Below are 16,555 nucleotides of genomic sequence, written 5' to 3' on the forward strand. Positions count from 1 at the left end.
TAATTTAAACAAAGGGAAACAATAATAGAATGACAGTGTTAACAAATGTTACATAATAGATCATATATTAATGCATATATATTGCATATATATTGCATATATTATATTATATTATATTATATTATATTATATTATATATATTATATTTATTCAAATTATTATTCAATTATTATTCAATTTTTAGTTGACTGTTAAATATGAATAGCTTGTGCTGGGCTGGAAAAAGTCAAACTGAATGGAAAAGGCAAAATCCATAATACCTTGCCCTTGAATGGATCGTTGAGTGCCACACAAACCTGGATGTGACTACACAATAATCAATGCGACCATAATCAACTGATCTCATGGACATAAACAAAAAATGTGCTCTGCTCGGTGACGAAGAGCCTGCCGGTGTCACCTTTTGACGTAAAGACGTCAGAGGTGAGATGATGCCTTACAATAAAAGGCGCCCGAATCCACACGAGTATCAGAGGACCAGGAGCAGAAGGGAATATTACTAGTGTTTTCACTCTCCAAAGACCAACTGATACTCAGGGTAAGTTCTCAGTCCGAGTCTCTGGTTATATTCTGTGAGGTTTAATGAGAACACGCTGTTTATAACGCTTCATTGGTGTTGTTTCAGATGCACAGGTGTGTCGGTGGAGTTTGTGTGTCTCTCATTGTGTGCGCGTTTCTGACGGAAACACTCGGGATGGTGATCGCGGTAAGAACTCATTAGATTTAAACATTCTTTATTTTGATTGTTTGATTCTTTATGTTGATTTTTTTAACATTCTAATGTATGTTTCAATGCAAATTTGACTTAAAAGTTGAAACGTGCAGCTATGTCTTTAACATCTGTGAAGCAAAGTTGTCACTCTTTACTCGAGTGTATTTAACTCAAAGTGGCTTTTAAAAATGGTTTTTAATTGTTTGAACATATAACTTATAAGCTAATAAAAAGTTATAACAATATGAAAAGAGCAACATTTTCACTGTTACGTTAGTACTACTACTACTACTAATAATAAGGAAATGCGTGCTAAGTGGAATATGGCGTAATTTGTTACAACAAGAGACATGGTATTAAAAATATAAAACTATTAATAATGTAACAAAATCATACAACAGACTATTTACTATTCATTATTATTATTATTTTAGTGTCATTTAATACAGCTAAAATTCGTGACAGCTTGCCCCAACCTGACAATAAAATACAAAAAAAAAAATCGCTTAATATAGTTATAAATGATTTTATATTAAGATTAAATTGTGTAGTTTTGACACAAAACCTTTTTATGTAATCTCATTCATATTTTTGTATTCATAATTTTGATATTTATTATGTATTGTAATTATTATTCTTGCCATTTAATCAATACTTTCTAAGTCAACTTATCAAAATAATAAACTGCATAAATATTCAAATAAATATATAAATATATATATATATATATATATATATTAAAAAATATAAAAATGTAAAATTTATATTTTTAATGCATCTTAAATGTGACATCTTCCAACCACACATATAATACACTTATTTACATTCTACTATTATAAGACTAAAGTACAATTATATATATTATAACATAATTATATATTTGTGTATTTATACCTATGTATAAATAACAGTACACCCTATGTATAGTATAACAGTACACCCCATTTTGAAAATGAATATTTTTTTCCATTTCTCAGTGAATATAGGCAATGTATTTGGGTGCATTTGATCAAAACAGATTTATTAAACAGATATATTTATTAAAATAATATTTTAGTCACCAAACATATTTAGAAATTGAAAGATAATACAATTAAATTCAGGCTAAATATTGCAAAAAAAAATTACAACCTACAAAATGTAACAAAATTTTTAAAATCTTTTGCTTCTCTTGATGTTTCCTCTTTTTTAAATTTGTTTTTATTATTTTTCTATAATATAAATTTGGGTGTACTAGTTTTTGGACCGTTATCATAAGTTATTTTGTTTGATAAGCTCCAGTTTTGGCTTCAGTTCTGACTAATCTAATGTATATGCACACATATAAAATGGCTTCCTATTAAAAATATCAATTAAAAAAAATAGATTTGTGAGTGGTGTAATTATATATGCTGAGCACTGTATATATATATATATATATATATATATATATATATATATATATATATATATATATATATATATATATATATATATATATATATAGTTTGAATAAAAATTGTAAATGAATGAATACATTTTGTGTAAAACAGGCAAAAGAGAAGAGAGGATGGACCCTGAACAGTGCTGGTTATCTCCTCGGTCCTCGTAAGTCCTCTTTGTCCATCTGTCTGTCTTCTCTCATAATCCCTCTCTCTGTCTTTTCCAATAGCTGTTTATTAACAAATCATGCTGCGGTCTGATCTTTCCATTCTTTTAGTTCTGCTGTGAGCTTTCAGATCTACATTTTAACCCTTATAAAACATGCAAAAATCTGTATACTAAACTATATTGGACTATAAAATATAAACTATAAAAATATATAAACTACATTTTATTTGATCTTATTCATGTTTGGAATGTTACTATCCACGTTATTACTGCATTTACATAATTTCTATTAAGTAAAATATTGAGAAATTCTTTGATATTTTAAAATACACATGAACCTTATCAACAACTTAATGCAAAATGTAAGTATATTCTTGAATATTTAAAAAAATATTATTTATTGTACATTTTTTATTATATGTATATAAAATATAATCTAAGAATTACAAGTATTATTCTGCTTTTTGTATTAAATTTAATTACATTGCTAATTCATAATTTCTCAAATCTTTTCTTTATGAAGCCTGTTTATATGTGTAACAAAAGAGAGAGAAAGATAGTGAAATACATGATCAAATAAATAAATAAATGTAGATAAATGAAATTTCTGAAATATGTTTGTGTTTCAAAATAATGAAATTTAGTCCCAAAACTGTTTGATATACACAGAAAAGCTAAATAAAACAAAAAAAAGTACATTTTTAGTATTTTAGCTTCATAGATAAATTCATAAATAGTAATTTTTTACACCTAAAGCATACCTGGGTCAAAAATGACCCGCAAATGTAATGTATAACTTCTTTTTAATCATCTCTTAGTAAAAAATACAATTATAAAAATTTAATTTGGAGACTCGTAATGCATTTTTAAAATATTTATGCATCTCTTGCGGGTCAAAATGCATTATAAGGCTTAAACCATACCAAAAATATACATTAGTAGTTTGCACATGTCTGAGCAGGCCTGTTGATGAACTGTTTTGGGGTCAGTGATGCTGAGCTCATGAAGCTACACCTGTGTAGGTCAGTTACATATAAGCTCCCTGTGTTTCAGGTCGTATTGATCACCTTATACAGATTAAGGATACTCCCAGTGCAAGGGGGCGAGAAGATCTGCTTGGTCAATGTAAGAAAGCTCCTGCAGGTTGTTGAAGTCAGACCAGGAATTGCTGTGATGTTTCGCACTTTGTGCTTTTTTGCCGGCAGAGCTTCCAATTCAGAATGAATCAGATCTTTTCGGAAAGAAAACCAGAAAGATCGATGCATCGAGCTTTAATTTAAAGCATAATTTAGATGCATATTCTGTGTGCAAATGCATGGACTTTCTAAACACGGGCTTATTATGTAATCTTTAGTTTGAGTAATTAGTACTGCAGACCTATTTATTTCAGAATATGCAGTTTTCTGTTGGTTTACTTGCACTAAGGTAGACTTTGACTAGTATTTGGCTTTTCTATCTGCTTGTTCACTTGCTGTGAGCTTTTGCTTGTGTTTCTTTGTTGGTTTTTGCATCAGATGCACTTGTGAAGAAGAAGCACACTTTAGAATACTTTTGTAAAATATATTACTTTTAATGAACACATTTTGGAAAAAAAGTGGTGTATAGACAATTTTTGCTTAAGAATTGATAGAATAAATAAATAAAAGTGAAATTTAAAGCTAGCAAAACAAATAATCTGAAAAAAAAAATCTGAAAATAATCTGAAAGTTTTTAAGTGCGAACTGAATTTATGATGTTTTTGGACACTTAATTACATGTTATTATTTTATTAATTATGAATTAAAGAGCGTAGAAACTATTGCCACTTAGCAATTACTAGTTTTTTTTTTTTACAATTTATTTTAAATAAAATTGAAATCTAAAACTAGCAAAACAAATAATGTGAAAGTCACTTTTTTTCATAGTAAAGAGCGAACTGTATTTATGTTCTGGACACTCAATTGCATGTTATTATTTTATCAATTATTAATCAAAGAGTGTAGAAATAATTTTCACTTAGCAATCGCTAGAATTAAAAAATAAAATAAAAGTGAAATTCGAAACTAGCAAAAAAAAAAACTTTTTTTTTTTCAAAATAAAGTGTGAACTGAATTTTTAGATGCTTAACTGCGAGATATTATTTTATTGATTATTTGTTAGAATAATTATTAATTATTTTTATTTTTATATTTTTTTGTTATTAGTTAATTGAGAAATAATTGTAATTTAATTTATGGTAAATGCAGTTGGTTAGGACCTAATTGCATGTTTATTTTCATAATTATAATATTGTCTATTGACTGAATTAAGTGCGAAATTTTAAATAAAAAATATTAACAGTATTTTCTCCTAAAAAATAATCATACCAATAATTAGTTTTATTTATTAACTTAAAATTAAATTAAAATTGTAGAATTTTAAAAATAATATACTGTAAAAACGTATAGCATGACAGCCTATTAACATATATGACGATTAATATTTGTATTAACAATTTTAACTCAGAAACAGCTAAATATTACAAAGAAGCTGCGAGTAACATTGAATCAACCTTGACATTTTGAAGTACAAAAACTGAAATTTTTAGATTTCTAAATACGAAATATTCTAAAAATATATTTTACGGAAAATTAAAAATCACCTCCAAGTAAATAAAAAAATAAAATATATATAAATATTCATATATACATTGCCAAATTGAAGTACACTGTAAAAAATGCTGGGTTCCACACAATCTATTTGTGTTGGCACAACATGTAGGAGTTAAGTTAACTTATTAATTTTTACAAATTTAGGTGGATTGAACATACAACAATAAAGTTGTCGCAAAAAACTCTCAAGAATAGTGTTGTTTTAGCTCATTTTTAATAAGTACTTTGAACAAACGGTGAAGGTCATTCCACACAATTTCGTCATGTTGTCCCAACTCAAATCGATTAAGTTAACTTAATGGTTTTTACAAATTTAAGTGGATTGAACATAAAACAATTAAGTTGTCCTAAAAAAAAACCTCAAGAATTGTGTTGATTTAGCTCATTTTAAATAAGTAGTTTCAACAAACAGCGAATGTCATTTTTTTGAGTGTACACTAAAATTATGCATTTGACACAAGTAGGTGCACTTCTTGTTCACAAGCCTGTGAGTGTGTGCTTCGCATTGCAACAAGAAAAGCAATTCCATGACTCAAGTCCTGCAGGTTGCTCTACTCAATCTGTCCCAAACAAAAACAAACAAACAAACCAATTAAAAAAAAACAGACATTGCTGGGATAATGTGGCATTAGCGCCATATGTGTGCCACGGGCAGGTCTAAATGAATATGAATATGAGCGGTGCGGCGGCAGGGTCTGCTGGTGAATATTGGAGTGCCTCTTCAAATGATCATTGTGATTGTGTGTGTGTGGTTGTGCTTTTATGATCAGATGCCATTGATAGTCACAGGAGCCTTAGCGACAAACACGGACTGGCAGGAAAGAGAGAAATGCCTTTAGATGAGGATTTCAAGACAGGTAAGAAACATGCGGCGCCAGCAGGGCTCATTACTGACATTGTTACTAATGCTGTTTTAGGCATTGTAAAGGCTGGGAGTGGATTGAAATATTCATTAATTGATAATGTGCAGATGCACAGATGTTGAAATGAAAAGAATAAACCATTGTGAGTTGTTTATTGTTTATTTAAGGAGCTCTGAGGATAGCAGATGAGGATGTCGTCCATACCATCATTGACTTTCTTTCTTATCTCAAATTAAAAGGTAAGTGGGGACAAATAAATTAAATTAAAAAAATGATTAATTAATAATAATAAAAAACAATAATATATATACAGTTGAAGTCAGAATTATTAGCCCCTCTTTGTTTTTTGTTTTTTTTATTTGCCAAATGATGTTTAAAAGAGCATGGAAATTTTTACAGTATGTCTGATAATATTTTTTCTTCTGGAGAAAGTCTAATTTGTTTTATTTCAGCTAGAATAAAAGCAGTTTTTAATTTTTTAAAAGCCATTTTAAGGTCAAAATTATTAGCCCCTTTTAAGCTATGTATTCTTTTTGATAGTCTACAGAACAAACCATCGTTATACAATAACTTGCCTAATTACTTAACCTAATTACCCCAGTTAAGCTTTTAAATGTCACCTTGAGCTCTATAGAAGTGTCTTGAAAAAAAATCTAGTCAAATATTATGTACTGTCATCATGGCAAAGATAAAATAAATCAGTTATTAGAAATGAGTTATTAAAACTATTATGTTTAGAAATGTGTTGAAAAATAAATTCTCAAAATAAACAGGGGGGCTAATAATTCTGACTTCAACTGTGTGTAAATATATATATATATATATATATATATATATATATATATATATATATATATATATATATATATATATATATATATATATATATATATATATATATATATATATATATTGATTTCAACTGCATCTTGACTCTGAGGAAGTGAATTGTTCTCATTTTCTCTGTTTGTACTTTTTCTTCATCCTGCAGAAATTGGGGCTCTGGACAGCCTGCCGTCCTCTCTCACATCAGAAGAGATTAGTCAGTCCTAACTTTGAGCGAAGTGAGCGCTCACACACCCTGACCTCCTCCACTGTGTCCCGCTGAACTCTTTCTCTCTCTCAGAGGCTGTGTATTCACACTCATAACACGCTAAAGCTTCAATATGGCCACGTATTCACAATCACAATCATGGCTGATGTGGAGATGGATTCAAAAATAAAACTCATAAATGGCATTCCACTCAGCTTATCGTCTGTCTGATCTTTTAGTTTTTAATGTCTTTTATCATCAGTCAAAACGTTTGAGATTTTGAAAAAAAAGAAGTCATTCATTTGGTCAAAAATATTCATTCATTCATTTTCTTTTTGGCTTAGTCCCTTTATTAATCTGGGTTCGCCACAGCGAAATGAACCACCAACTTCTCCAGCATATGTTTTACGCAGTGGATGCCCTTGCATCTGCAACCCATCACTGGGAAACACCCATACACTCCCATTCACACACATACACTACAGACAATTTAGCCTACCCAATTCACCTATAGAGCTTGTCTTTGGAATGTGGGGGAAACCGGAGCACCCGAACACGGGGAGAACATGCAAACACCACACAGAAATGCCAACTGAGGCTTGAACCAGCAACCTTCTTGCTGTGAGGTGACCATGCTACCCACTGTGCCAGCGTGATGCCATCAGAAATATTGTAAAATGATAAAATGGTGAAATGTTATTCATTCATTTTCTTTTCGGCTTAGTCCATTTATTATTCAGGGGTCGCCACAGCGGAATGAACCACCAACTTACACTCATTCACACTCATATCCGGTGTCCCTCCAGGATTTAGCTCCAACTTGCCTCAAAACACCTGCCTGGGTGTTTTAAGTATACCTAGTAAGATCTTGATTAGCTTGTTCAGGTGTGTTTGATTAGAGTTGGAGCTAAAATCTGCAGGACACCGGCCCTCCAGGAATAAGTTTGGTGACCCCTGGCTTAAAATATCTGTTTCATTACTGGATACAGTTTAAAATTGTGTTTATTTTTGTCATTCAGAACGGATTTTTTAGTGTCACATGACTCTTCATATATCATACAGATATGTTGATTGGCCGCTCAGAAAACATTTATTATTAGTGTTGAAAGCTGGCTGGCGACACGGTGGCTCAAGGGTTAGCTATGTCACCTCACTGCAAGAAGGTCATTGGCTTGAGTCCCGGCTGGCTCAGTTGGCAGTTCTGTGTGGAGTTTGCATGTTCTCCTAGTGTTGGCGTGGGATTCCTCTGGGTGCTCCGGTTTCCCCCACAGTTCAAAGAATATAAAATAAATGTACTTTTAATCATCAAGGACACATCAAAGTGTTAAAGAGCGAAAACAAATATACACTTATAAAATGACTTTTGCTGCTTGTTCAGACGACTTAAAATGAGTTGATTTTAAAAAAATTCAGTTTTTTGGGGAGGACAACTTAAATTACGCTTCTTCCCCATTCTGATGCTCGCTTTGAACTGCAGCAGATCGTCTTGACCATGTCTACATGTTTAAATGATTGAGTTGCTGTCATGTGATTGGCTCATTAGAAATTTGTGTTAACGAGTAGTTGTACCTAATAAAGTGGCCGGTGAGTGTAAATAAAAAAAAAACCTAATAATGTTGACCGATAAAAGCAATAATCACAAATGATTTTTTTCTGACAAGTAGCAAAATTTATTGTCTATAATCAAAAGTACAAACGGCTCAGGTTTAGTCGACACACACAGGTGGAAACATGAATAATTAATAAGACAGGCTGTTTTTCTGCATTCTCAGTGGTCATCTGGCACTCGGCCAACATGACACGCTTGGAAACACAGTATGGGCAGATCACCAGGGTAAGTTTTTCCCAGTGTAGTCCACATATCCACCGTGATGTTCCTCCTTTAATCCAGCAATGACGGACAGCACGGACGAAATGCTCTCCTCTGGACTCAAAGGAGCCTGTAAATGGGAAGTAAATGTGTTAAAATCAAAGTCATTTTAGGTATATATATAAAAAAAAAAAAAACATCATGTAGACTCACCATTGGTCCACCCATATCAGTGCGCACCCAACCAGGGTGAAGAGCCACGCACAGGATGCCGTCAGCTTCCAGATCAGCAGCCAAACACCTTGTTACCATATTCAGCGCACTCTATATTAAAAAAATATCAAAGTCAAAATTAAATTTCAAGTCTATCAGGCTAATTTAAAGGTCCCGTGAAATTAAAGTTTTCTAGAGTTTAGAATCAGTCTATTAGTTAAAGGATGTCTATATTAGTGTGCTCCAAAACAGTGACTAAATTTGCGTTAAGAAAATATAAAACCGTTATAAACATCCAAATCCTGCAGTTTGTCTCTCCCGCCAAAATGTATCAACCTTTTTTTTTTTCACATCACCTCATACTTAAGTTTCTCATCAAATCTCAACCAATCAAATGCTCTCTAGTATCCGACATGCCCCGCCCCGTTCAAGATGCTTTAAGATCAATTAATAGGCTTGAGCTCAACCACATTCACTGGAAAAAAATGTACTGTTTGCCTGATTTATTAGACCTTGTTTGAATTTTGAGAGAATGTTTTGTTGCCACCTCACAGCAAGAAGGTCACTGGTTTGAGTCCCTGTTTCTGTGTGGAGTTTGCATGTTCTCCCTGTGTTCGCATGGGTTTCCTCCAGGTGCTCCGGTTTTCCCCCACAGTCCAAAGACATGTGGTACAGGTTAATTGGGTAAACAAAATTGGCCATAGTGTATGAGTGTGTGTGAGAATTTGAGAGTGTATGGGTGTTTCCCAGCACTGGGTTGCAGCTAGAAGGGCATCCGCTGCATAAAACATATGCTGGAAAAATTGGCGGTTCATTGCGCTGTGGCGACCCCCTACAAATTAGGAACTAAGCTGAAGGAAAGAGAACAAATGAATGTCAACTGATAAGATTTATTTCAGCAGACTATAAATAACCCCAAAATCTCGTCTTTAGGCAGCAATATTATAGAAATATAATGAATATTACTGTACTGTGGTAGGGAATAAAGGGAAATTTATATGGAGAGGGAAAACTGTGAGGTTTGACCACAGATGGGGTTGAGATACGAATGCCACAGTTAAATACCAAAGCGTAATGTTATTTTCATTATGCATAAAATGAAAGCACAAAGACACACAAACCACTCTCTCTATTTTCACATACACGGATTATTTGTAGCGAAATCTTATTATCTGAAGCGATTTTATGCAACTCTTTGGAATTAAAGTTCACAAAAGTACATCATTTGATCATTTTAAATACAAAAAAAGAAAAGAAAGGAAACATCTCAAAAAAAAAAAGACTGGGTTTCATCAGGCCATGAAATTTCTGGATTATCATGGAATTTATATATATATATATATATATATATATATATATATATATATATATATATATATATATATATATATATATATATATATATATATATATGTACACAAACAAAAGTCCATGATAATCCATGACGTTTTGCCTATTGTTACGGGTAATCTATTTTTTCCAGGCATTTTTACTCCTTTTCCACTTGTCATCTGGCAATCAAATGTATTAGAACAATATGATAATAAAATTACAGCTTACAACATCAAAATGTTGTTTTGTTTTGCTAAAAATTAATGGAACATTCGCAACAGCCCCAACACATTTAACTTACAGTGACCTTGCTGGTCTAACATTAAAAATAAACTGGGTAGGTCATGGAAATTCAGCTTTTAAGGCCCAATCCCAATTCTACCCCTTAGCCCTTCCCCCTACCCCCTTTTGCATAGTAGTAGAGGTGTCTCAGTTCTCTTTAGATTGAAGATGTAGGGCTAAGGGAAAGAAATAGCCCTTGAAACAATTTCCCAGAATTTCCCAGAATACACCAGCCACAACAGCAGGATAGCTGCACCCAGAAGTCAGGAGATGCACAAATTAGTATTTTTTGTCATTATTACAAATTTTTACAACAAACAAGCTTGTTTTAATACATTGATAACCGCGTTCGTGTTTTACCATCATGCTTTAAAAAAATGCTAAAATAAAAAAAGCTAAATTTCGTGATCTATAATCCCTAATAATAACTCCTGTATAGCAGTCCCACAACATTCTGACACTCAAATACCCTGTCAGAAAAGTCTAGTGGCTAAGAATGGACTTTTTACAGTGTCTGCTATAATGTTAATGTTGTTTTCTTGTGCTTGCATAGATGAATATGGCCACTGTGTAAATGCGCAGTCCAGTTATGAGCTTATTGTCACATTAGATCATTATGATAACATTGAAATCATTGCCTTCATTGTTTTCCTAAAGATAAATACCATCAAAAAAAATAACGCAACTTGAATAACTACAGCAGTCGCGATCGACTGATCTCATATAAAGCAAGAGCTTGCGATGACATATGATGACGTGTGCAGGTGTTGAAGTGCTGCCCCATTTCTTAGGGGTAAATTTTGAAGCCTTTTTCAAGGGCCAAGGGGAAGGGGTACAAAAATCGAATAGGGATTTAGTCTTAGTCAGGAAAAGTCAAGGACTTTGACATTTGCCTTAAAGGGGACCTATTATGCAAAAATCACTTTCATAAGGGCTTTAAACACAGTTGTGTGGCAACAGTCTGTGAATATAACCAGCTTCTAATGGTAAAAAATGTATTCATTTTTTTTTTATAAATCACACTTGATAAAAACAGTCTGCAGAAACACTTTGATTGACATTCTCCCTTTGCACGTGTCATCAAAGGGTGAAAGCCCCGCCCATTAGTGACGATCTTTCCCTTGTTAGCATAGGAAGTTAGTCTTGCTTTTGAATCTGCCACTATGCTGACACGCAAGCGTTTATAGCTCCGCCTTCTTTTGATTCAAATTCTCATTTAAATTTAAAGCGACAGTCACCAAAATGGCACAATTAGAATCAAAGCCTAAAAGGGCAGTTTCAAACAGTTATAAAACATTATTTGTGTGGTATTTTGAGCTGAAACTTCACATTTACACTATAAGGACATCACAGACTTATTTTACATCTTGTAAAAGGGACATAACAGGTCCCCTTTAAGAGTGGGGACCAGACAGAATCATTATTCCCCACAATGCCACTAAACAGGTTCAGTGTCCTGTAGATTTTAGCTTCTACTTACCTTAACACACCTGCAATGATGATTCTAGAAAGCCTAGTAAGTGCTTGATTAGCTAGCCCAGGTGTGTCTGATTGGGTTTGGAGCTAAAATCTGCAAGACACCGGACCTCCAGGAACAAGATTGAGAATTGCTGGTCTATACCCTCAGTCACTATTCCCTATATTAGTACACTAATATAGTCCAATTGAAGGACTGAATGAAAATTTGAGCACTCAGTACACCAGAAAGGATACCGTTGTGTTTGTGCTTTGCTGGTTGAGAAATCATTTAGGTTGATAAATGTCTTAGGTCAGACCCTGTGATAGTTATTTTAGCAAGTTGTCTGTTGGTCATGAAACAAAGTATTTTGATTTCTGTCATCTATTGTTTGTTCTGTGATACATTTTCAGTGCCTAAGTTTTACCTTGGACGCCCTGTAAGCGTAGCTCTTAAAGCTCGCGCCCTCGCCCCAGTTGAGCTGCACGGATCCCAAAAGAGACGAAACATTGACCACTGCAGCCCTCTGGATGCTCATACCACTTCCCTCAGCCGCCGCTCTTCTCAACAATGGCAGGAGAGCCTGAAAAACACCACACAGTATTCAATGAAGATAAAACCTCAATGAATATCTACTGAAGATAGCATCCTGTAATACCTTGGTCACAAAAAGAGGAGAAACCGTGTTGCTCTCGTAGGTCTTCATCATGACGTCTCGAGTGACGCTGTCCAGGTCAGAGCTCATACCAATTGCCGCATTGTTAATTAAGCAGTTCAGACCATTGGCACCTACAATGGCTTCAACTGCTTGAGATGCAGCGTTCACACTCGTTTCATTGGAGATATCTGAAATAAAGAAGGTTTAATTGTTTCAAATGTACAGTATTCACCTCAGCAGGCTTGTTTGGATCAAATAAACATTACATATACAGATTGCATCTTCACCCTACTGAAAAAAACAGCTTAAACCAGCCTAAGCTGGAAGGCTGGTTTTAGCTGGTTGCCCAGCCTGGTTTTAGAGGGGTTTTGGCCACTTCCAGGCTGGTTTCCAACCATTTCCAGCCTGGCCTTAGCTGGTCAGGGTGGAAAATGACCAGCTAAAACCAGCATGACCAGCCTGGTTTAAGCTGGACAAAGCTGGTTTTGGCTGGGCTCCCACCAGGCTAAGCTGATCAAGCTGGCTTCTCCCAGCCTGACCAGCTAAGAGTGGGCTGGAAATGGCTGGAAACCAGCTTAGAAGTGGCCAAAACCCCTCTAAAACCAGGCTGGTTAACCAGCTAAAAGCAGCCAACCAGCCTAGACTGGTTTAGGCTGTTTTTTTTCAGTAGGGCAGCGTTGTTACTGTAAACGCTCAGTTGAAATGCATACAGCTTAAAAATATATTAAATATTGGATAGAAGGGGTGACACGGTGGCTCAGTGGTAAGCATTGTCATCTCAAAGCAAGAAGGTCGATGGTTGGAGATACAAAAGCAAATACTAAATATGAATAAATACTAAAAGTGTACATAAATGATACAAATATGCTTGACCATCTGCTTGATTCCTACATGTAATTAGATGTATAAAATATAATTTAGTTCTTTAAAAATGGTTAAAAGTTAGTATAAAGACATAAAAAATTATTGGTTTTGGTCAAAAATAGCATTTTCTTGTCTTTTGTCTCCACCTGCTTGCCACATCTACGAATTACACCATCATTACCATATTATTATGATTTATGCAGTTTGTGGAGGTTGAAAGCATTCAAAAACATAATTATATGAATTACTAAAATGCAAATAGACTTTACAGTATTTATACATATATTTCTAAACCTATTTATACTCTTTATGGCATTCATACTTGTTACTACATAATAAATATGAATGAATTGACAATTAAAATATAAGAGATGAAGCAAATAATACTACAAATGTGTATTTACGAAAAACAAGCTACGTAATGGTCCAAACCACTAAAACGTGCATACATACACAATTGTAAACATAAATACTGCGATTTATAAGTGTAATATTCAATATTTAATCGTTTTATTTACATTAAAACTACTAAAAGCAGCAGGGACTTGTTTTTAATGAGTGTTTTTATGCGCGTCCGCGTTAGTCACGTGACACAAAAACCCACCTAGAGTCACGACATGAACGTCTGGATGAGCTTTGGCGAGGTTTTGCAGGTCCTGAAGACGAAAACAAATCATAATAGGTTAATCACTCCTTAAGCAACTTCCAAGCATGTTTCATTGCAAAGTGAAGTTACCGCGCGGGATGTGATGGCCTACCTCCGCAGCGGCTGGATTCCTGACGGTAGCAATTATCTTTTGGGGTCTTTCTGGGGTGGCGAGCAGCTGTTTGACCATCTGCAGGCCGAGACCCCTGCTCGCTCCCGTGATGAGCACCGATCCACACTTGGAAAAGTTACCCTTCATCCTAAAATCGTCTCGAGGGCTTCAAGTGCGCTCTCTTGACAGGCTGAACAACTTCAGTCTTTCTGGGGGCGGAGTTTGGTTTGGTTTGGTAATCCGTCCAACCTCCAGATTTAGCTGATTTAGTGGACTATGGATAATGCATTAGAAAATCATTCACTTGGTTTCGTAATGCTTTTCTGGCGCTTTAATATGGTTACATGGTCATTTATTTTGTACATTTATTATAACATGCATCTATCTCTGTTGGGAGAGACCTCAAGCATGCTATCAATTTGGAGATTTGGGGGGTTTTGGGTTTTAAATGGTTTCAGTCTAATTGAAAGAAAACATCCTAAGTACACTTTTAAGTACATTTGAATTGCAAAACATGTTTTAGAAGGCTGTTTTCTCAGTATGAGTCAGAAATCAACAGCACTTACACACACACACACGCACGCACGCACGCACGCACACAAACGTTTGTTTTTGTATATTTGTGGGTACATTGCATAGGTTTCCATTGTTTTTATACTGTATAAACTGTATTTGTATTGCCCTAACCAATACAAATACCCCTAAACGCAACCCTCTGGAACTGTACAGTTTTACTTTCTAAAAAATCATTCTGTGTGATTTATATAAGCTTTTTGAGAAATGAGGACATCAGCAATGTCCTCATATTTCACCACCTTCTTGTAATACATGTACCTCTGTCATTATACAGATTTGTGTCCTGATGTTACAAAAACTAGTACACACACACTTGTAGATAAATATGGTAAAAAAATATATAAATTCAAAAAAGCTGTACCTTACCATGCCTAGACGACCTCGTGAGCGTATCAGGTTTAACTAATCTTTTCAGTGTACTTGGAAAAACATCCAAAAAGCCCTGATATGTGAAACATGGCGTTTAAAACAATCAAAATCTATTATGTATTTAGTAATGATAAGGTGATTTTCCTTTTTAAAATTATTTATTTATTTATTGTAAATATGGACAAACAAGAATGCACATTTTACAATAATTATGAACAAATAAAGCAAAATAAAATATAAAAATTAGAAAAATTATATTAGTTATTCAATCAAAGTATAAACAAATGACAGGTAAAATAAATAAATATGTAAGATAATGATAATAAAAAAAAAACCATTTATTTAATCAAATGAAGATGACGCAGTGGCGCAGTAGGTAGTGCTGTTGCCTCACAGCAAGAAGGCCGCTGGTTCGAGCCTCGGCTGGGTCAGTTGGCATTTCTGTGTGGAGTTCCTCCAGGTGCTCCTGTTTTCCCCACAGTCCAAAGACATGTGGTACATGTAAATTGGGTAGGCTAAATTGTCTGTAGTGTGTGAATGAGTGTGTATAAATGTTTCCCAGAGGTGGGTTGCAGCTGGAAGGGCATCTACTGCGTAAAACATATACTGGATAAGTTGGCGGTTCATTCCACTGTGGCGACTCCGGATTAATAAAGGGACCAAGCCGAAAAGAAAATGAATGAATAATCAAATGAAATTTACATAATGCTATATATGTTTTTTTTTTCAGCTTTTCTGTTTCTAATGTTACATAGTGTAGTACCATTTTGGTTAATCTCCTTTTTAAAATGTTCACAATTTGACTTAGCTTTGGCCCATTTCTTGACATGTAGCTATATGGTATTTTCCAAGTAATATTATAGCTGTATAAGATGAGATAAAATAAGTAGTTCTTTTTAAATCAATTCCATCTTGTACTAAAGCAAATATGACATAATAAAATCCAATTTGGGGAGCTTCTTATAACGCTATTTAAAGCATGTGATCTAATATGAAGGATGCCAGATTTTCACAACAAACATTCCCAAACTAACCCAATATCAAAACTCTAAATTCGTAAAATGTATAGTTTACCTCATTGTATGCATTATAAATACTTTGAAAATTACTGTATAATCGTAATTATAAAGATGATATCATAAAAATAGTCGTTACCTGTTGAGTCCTGTATTTTTGTTATCATAGAACCGAAAACTAATTTAGTGCATTGGTTTACTGAATATCTAGTGCCACAAAAGTGTGCTTACTCTTGTTTCATCATCCTAGCACAGTTTATACCAAGCAATATAAATTTGGTACAGTAAAATATTTGAAGGCAACCATAGTAATGTAATTAATGCATAAAACCTTTAACCCAAGCTATAAAAAACAACCCGCGGCAAGTGATAAAAAAGTAGCCTATGCGCGGA

At 33.9% G+C, this 16,555-nt stretch overlaps 2 protein-coding genes across 3 annotated transcripts; one reads left to right on the forward strand and one right to left on the reverse strand.

Annotated features, from left to right (window-relative positions):
• Window positions 1–318: 318 nt before the first annotated feature.
• Window positions 319–7,038, forward strand: gal (galanin/GMAP prepropeptide). Of its 2 annotated transcripts, XM_056452057.1 has the most exons (7): window positions 319–538; window positions 626–706; window positions 2,245–2,299; window positions 3,356–3,427; window positions 5,703–5,789; window positions 5,963–6,034; window positions 6,787–7,038. In XM_056452057.1, the coding sequence occupies exons 2-7, from the start codon at window positions 626–628 to the stop codon at window positions 6,846–6,848; spliced, it is 429 nt and encodes a 142-aa protein (XP_056308032.1). In that variant the 5' UTR covers window positions 319–538; the 3' UTR covers window positions 6,849–7,038. The 2 variants fall into 2 exon arrangements, with proteins under 2 accessions (XP_056308032.1, XP_056308033.1); XM_056452058.1 differs by lacking the exon at window positions 3,356–3,427 and having other exon boundaries at window positions 443–538.
• A 1,436-nt stretch (window positions 7,039–8,474) lies between these two features.
• Window positions 8,475–14,432, reverse strand: zgc:110339 (uncharacterized protein LOC550490 homolog). The gene is made up of 6 exons (XM_056452397.1): window positions 14,202–14,432; window positions 14,048–14,099; window positions 12,580–12,767; window positions 12,349–12,504; window positions 8,852–8,962; window positions 8,475–8,768 (listed from the first exon to the last, which is right to left on the reverse strand). Exons 1-6 carry the CDS (start codon window positions 14,346–14,348, stop codon window positions 8,655–8,657), a joined length of 768 nt encoding a protein of 255 aa, XP_056308372.1. The 5' UTR covers window positions 14,349–14,432; the 3' UTR covers window positions 8,475–8,654.
• Between the last annotated feature and the right edge of the window lie 2,123 nt (window positions 14,433–16,555).

Source organism: Danio aesculapii, chromosome 25 (assembly GCF_903798145.1).
Source record: "Danio aesculapii chromosome 25, fDanAes4.1, whole genome shotgun sequence".
NCBI lineage: Eukaryota > Metazoa > Chordata > Actinopteri > Cypriniformes > Danionidae > Danio > Danio aesculapii.

Bases quoted from the DNA above. Each gene is read 5' to 3' on its own strand.
- zgc:110339 (XM_056452397.1), bottom strand. From the start codon at position 14,348: ATGAAGGGTAACTTTTCCAAGTGTGGATCGGTGCTCATCACGGGAGCG. The intron at 12,505-12,579 runs GTATTACAGGAT...GGTGTTTTTCAG, and splicing joins CTCCTCTTTTTGTGACCAAG to GCTCTCCTGCCATTGTTGAG. The intron at 8,963-12,348 runs GTAAAACTTAGG...TTTTTAATATAG, and splicing joins ACGCTTACAGGGCGTCCAAG to AGTGCGCTGAATATGGTAAC.
- gal (XM_056452057.1), top strand. From the start codon at position 626: ATGCACAGGTGTGTCGGTGGAGTTTGTGTGTCTCTCATTGTGTGCGCG. The intron at 2,300-3,355 runs GTAAGTCCTCTT...CCTGTGTTTCAG, and splicing joins TGGTTATCTCCTCGGTCCTC to GTCGTATTGATCACCTTATA. The intron at 3,428-5,702 runs GTAAGAAAGCTC...TTTTATGATCAG, and splicing joins AGAAGATCTGCTTGGTCAAT to ATGCCATTGATAGTCACAGG.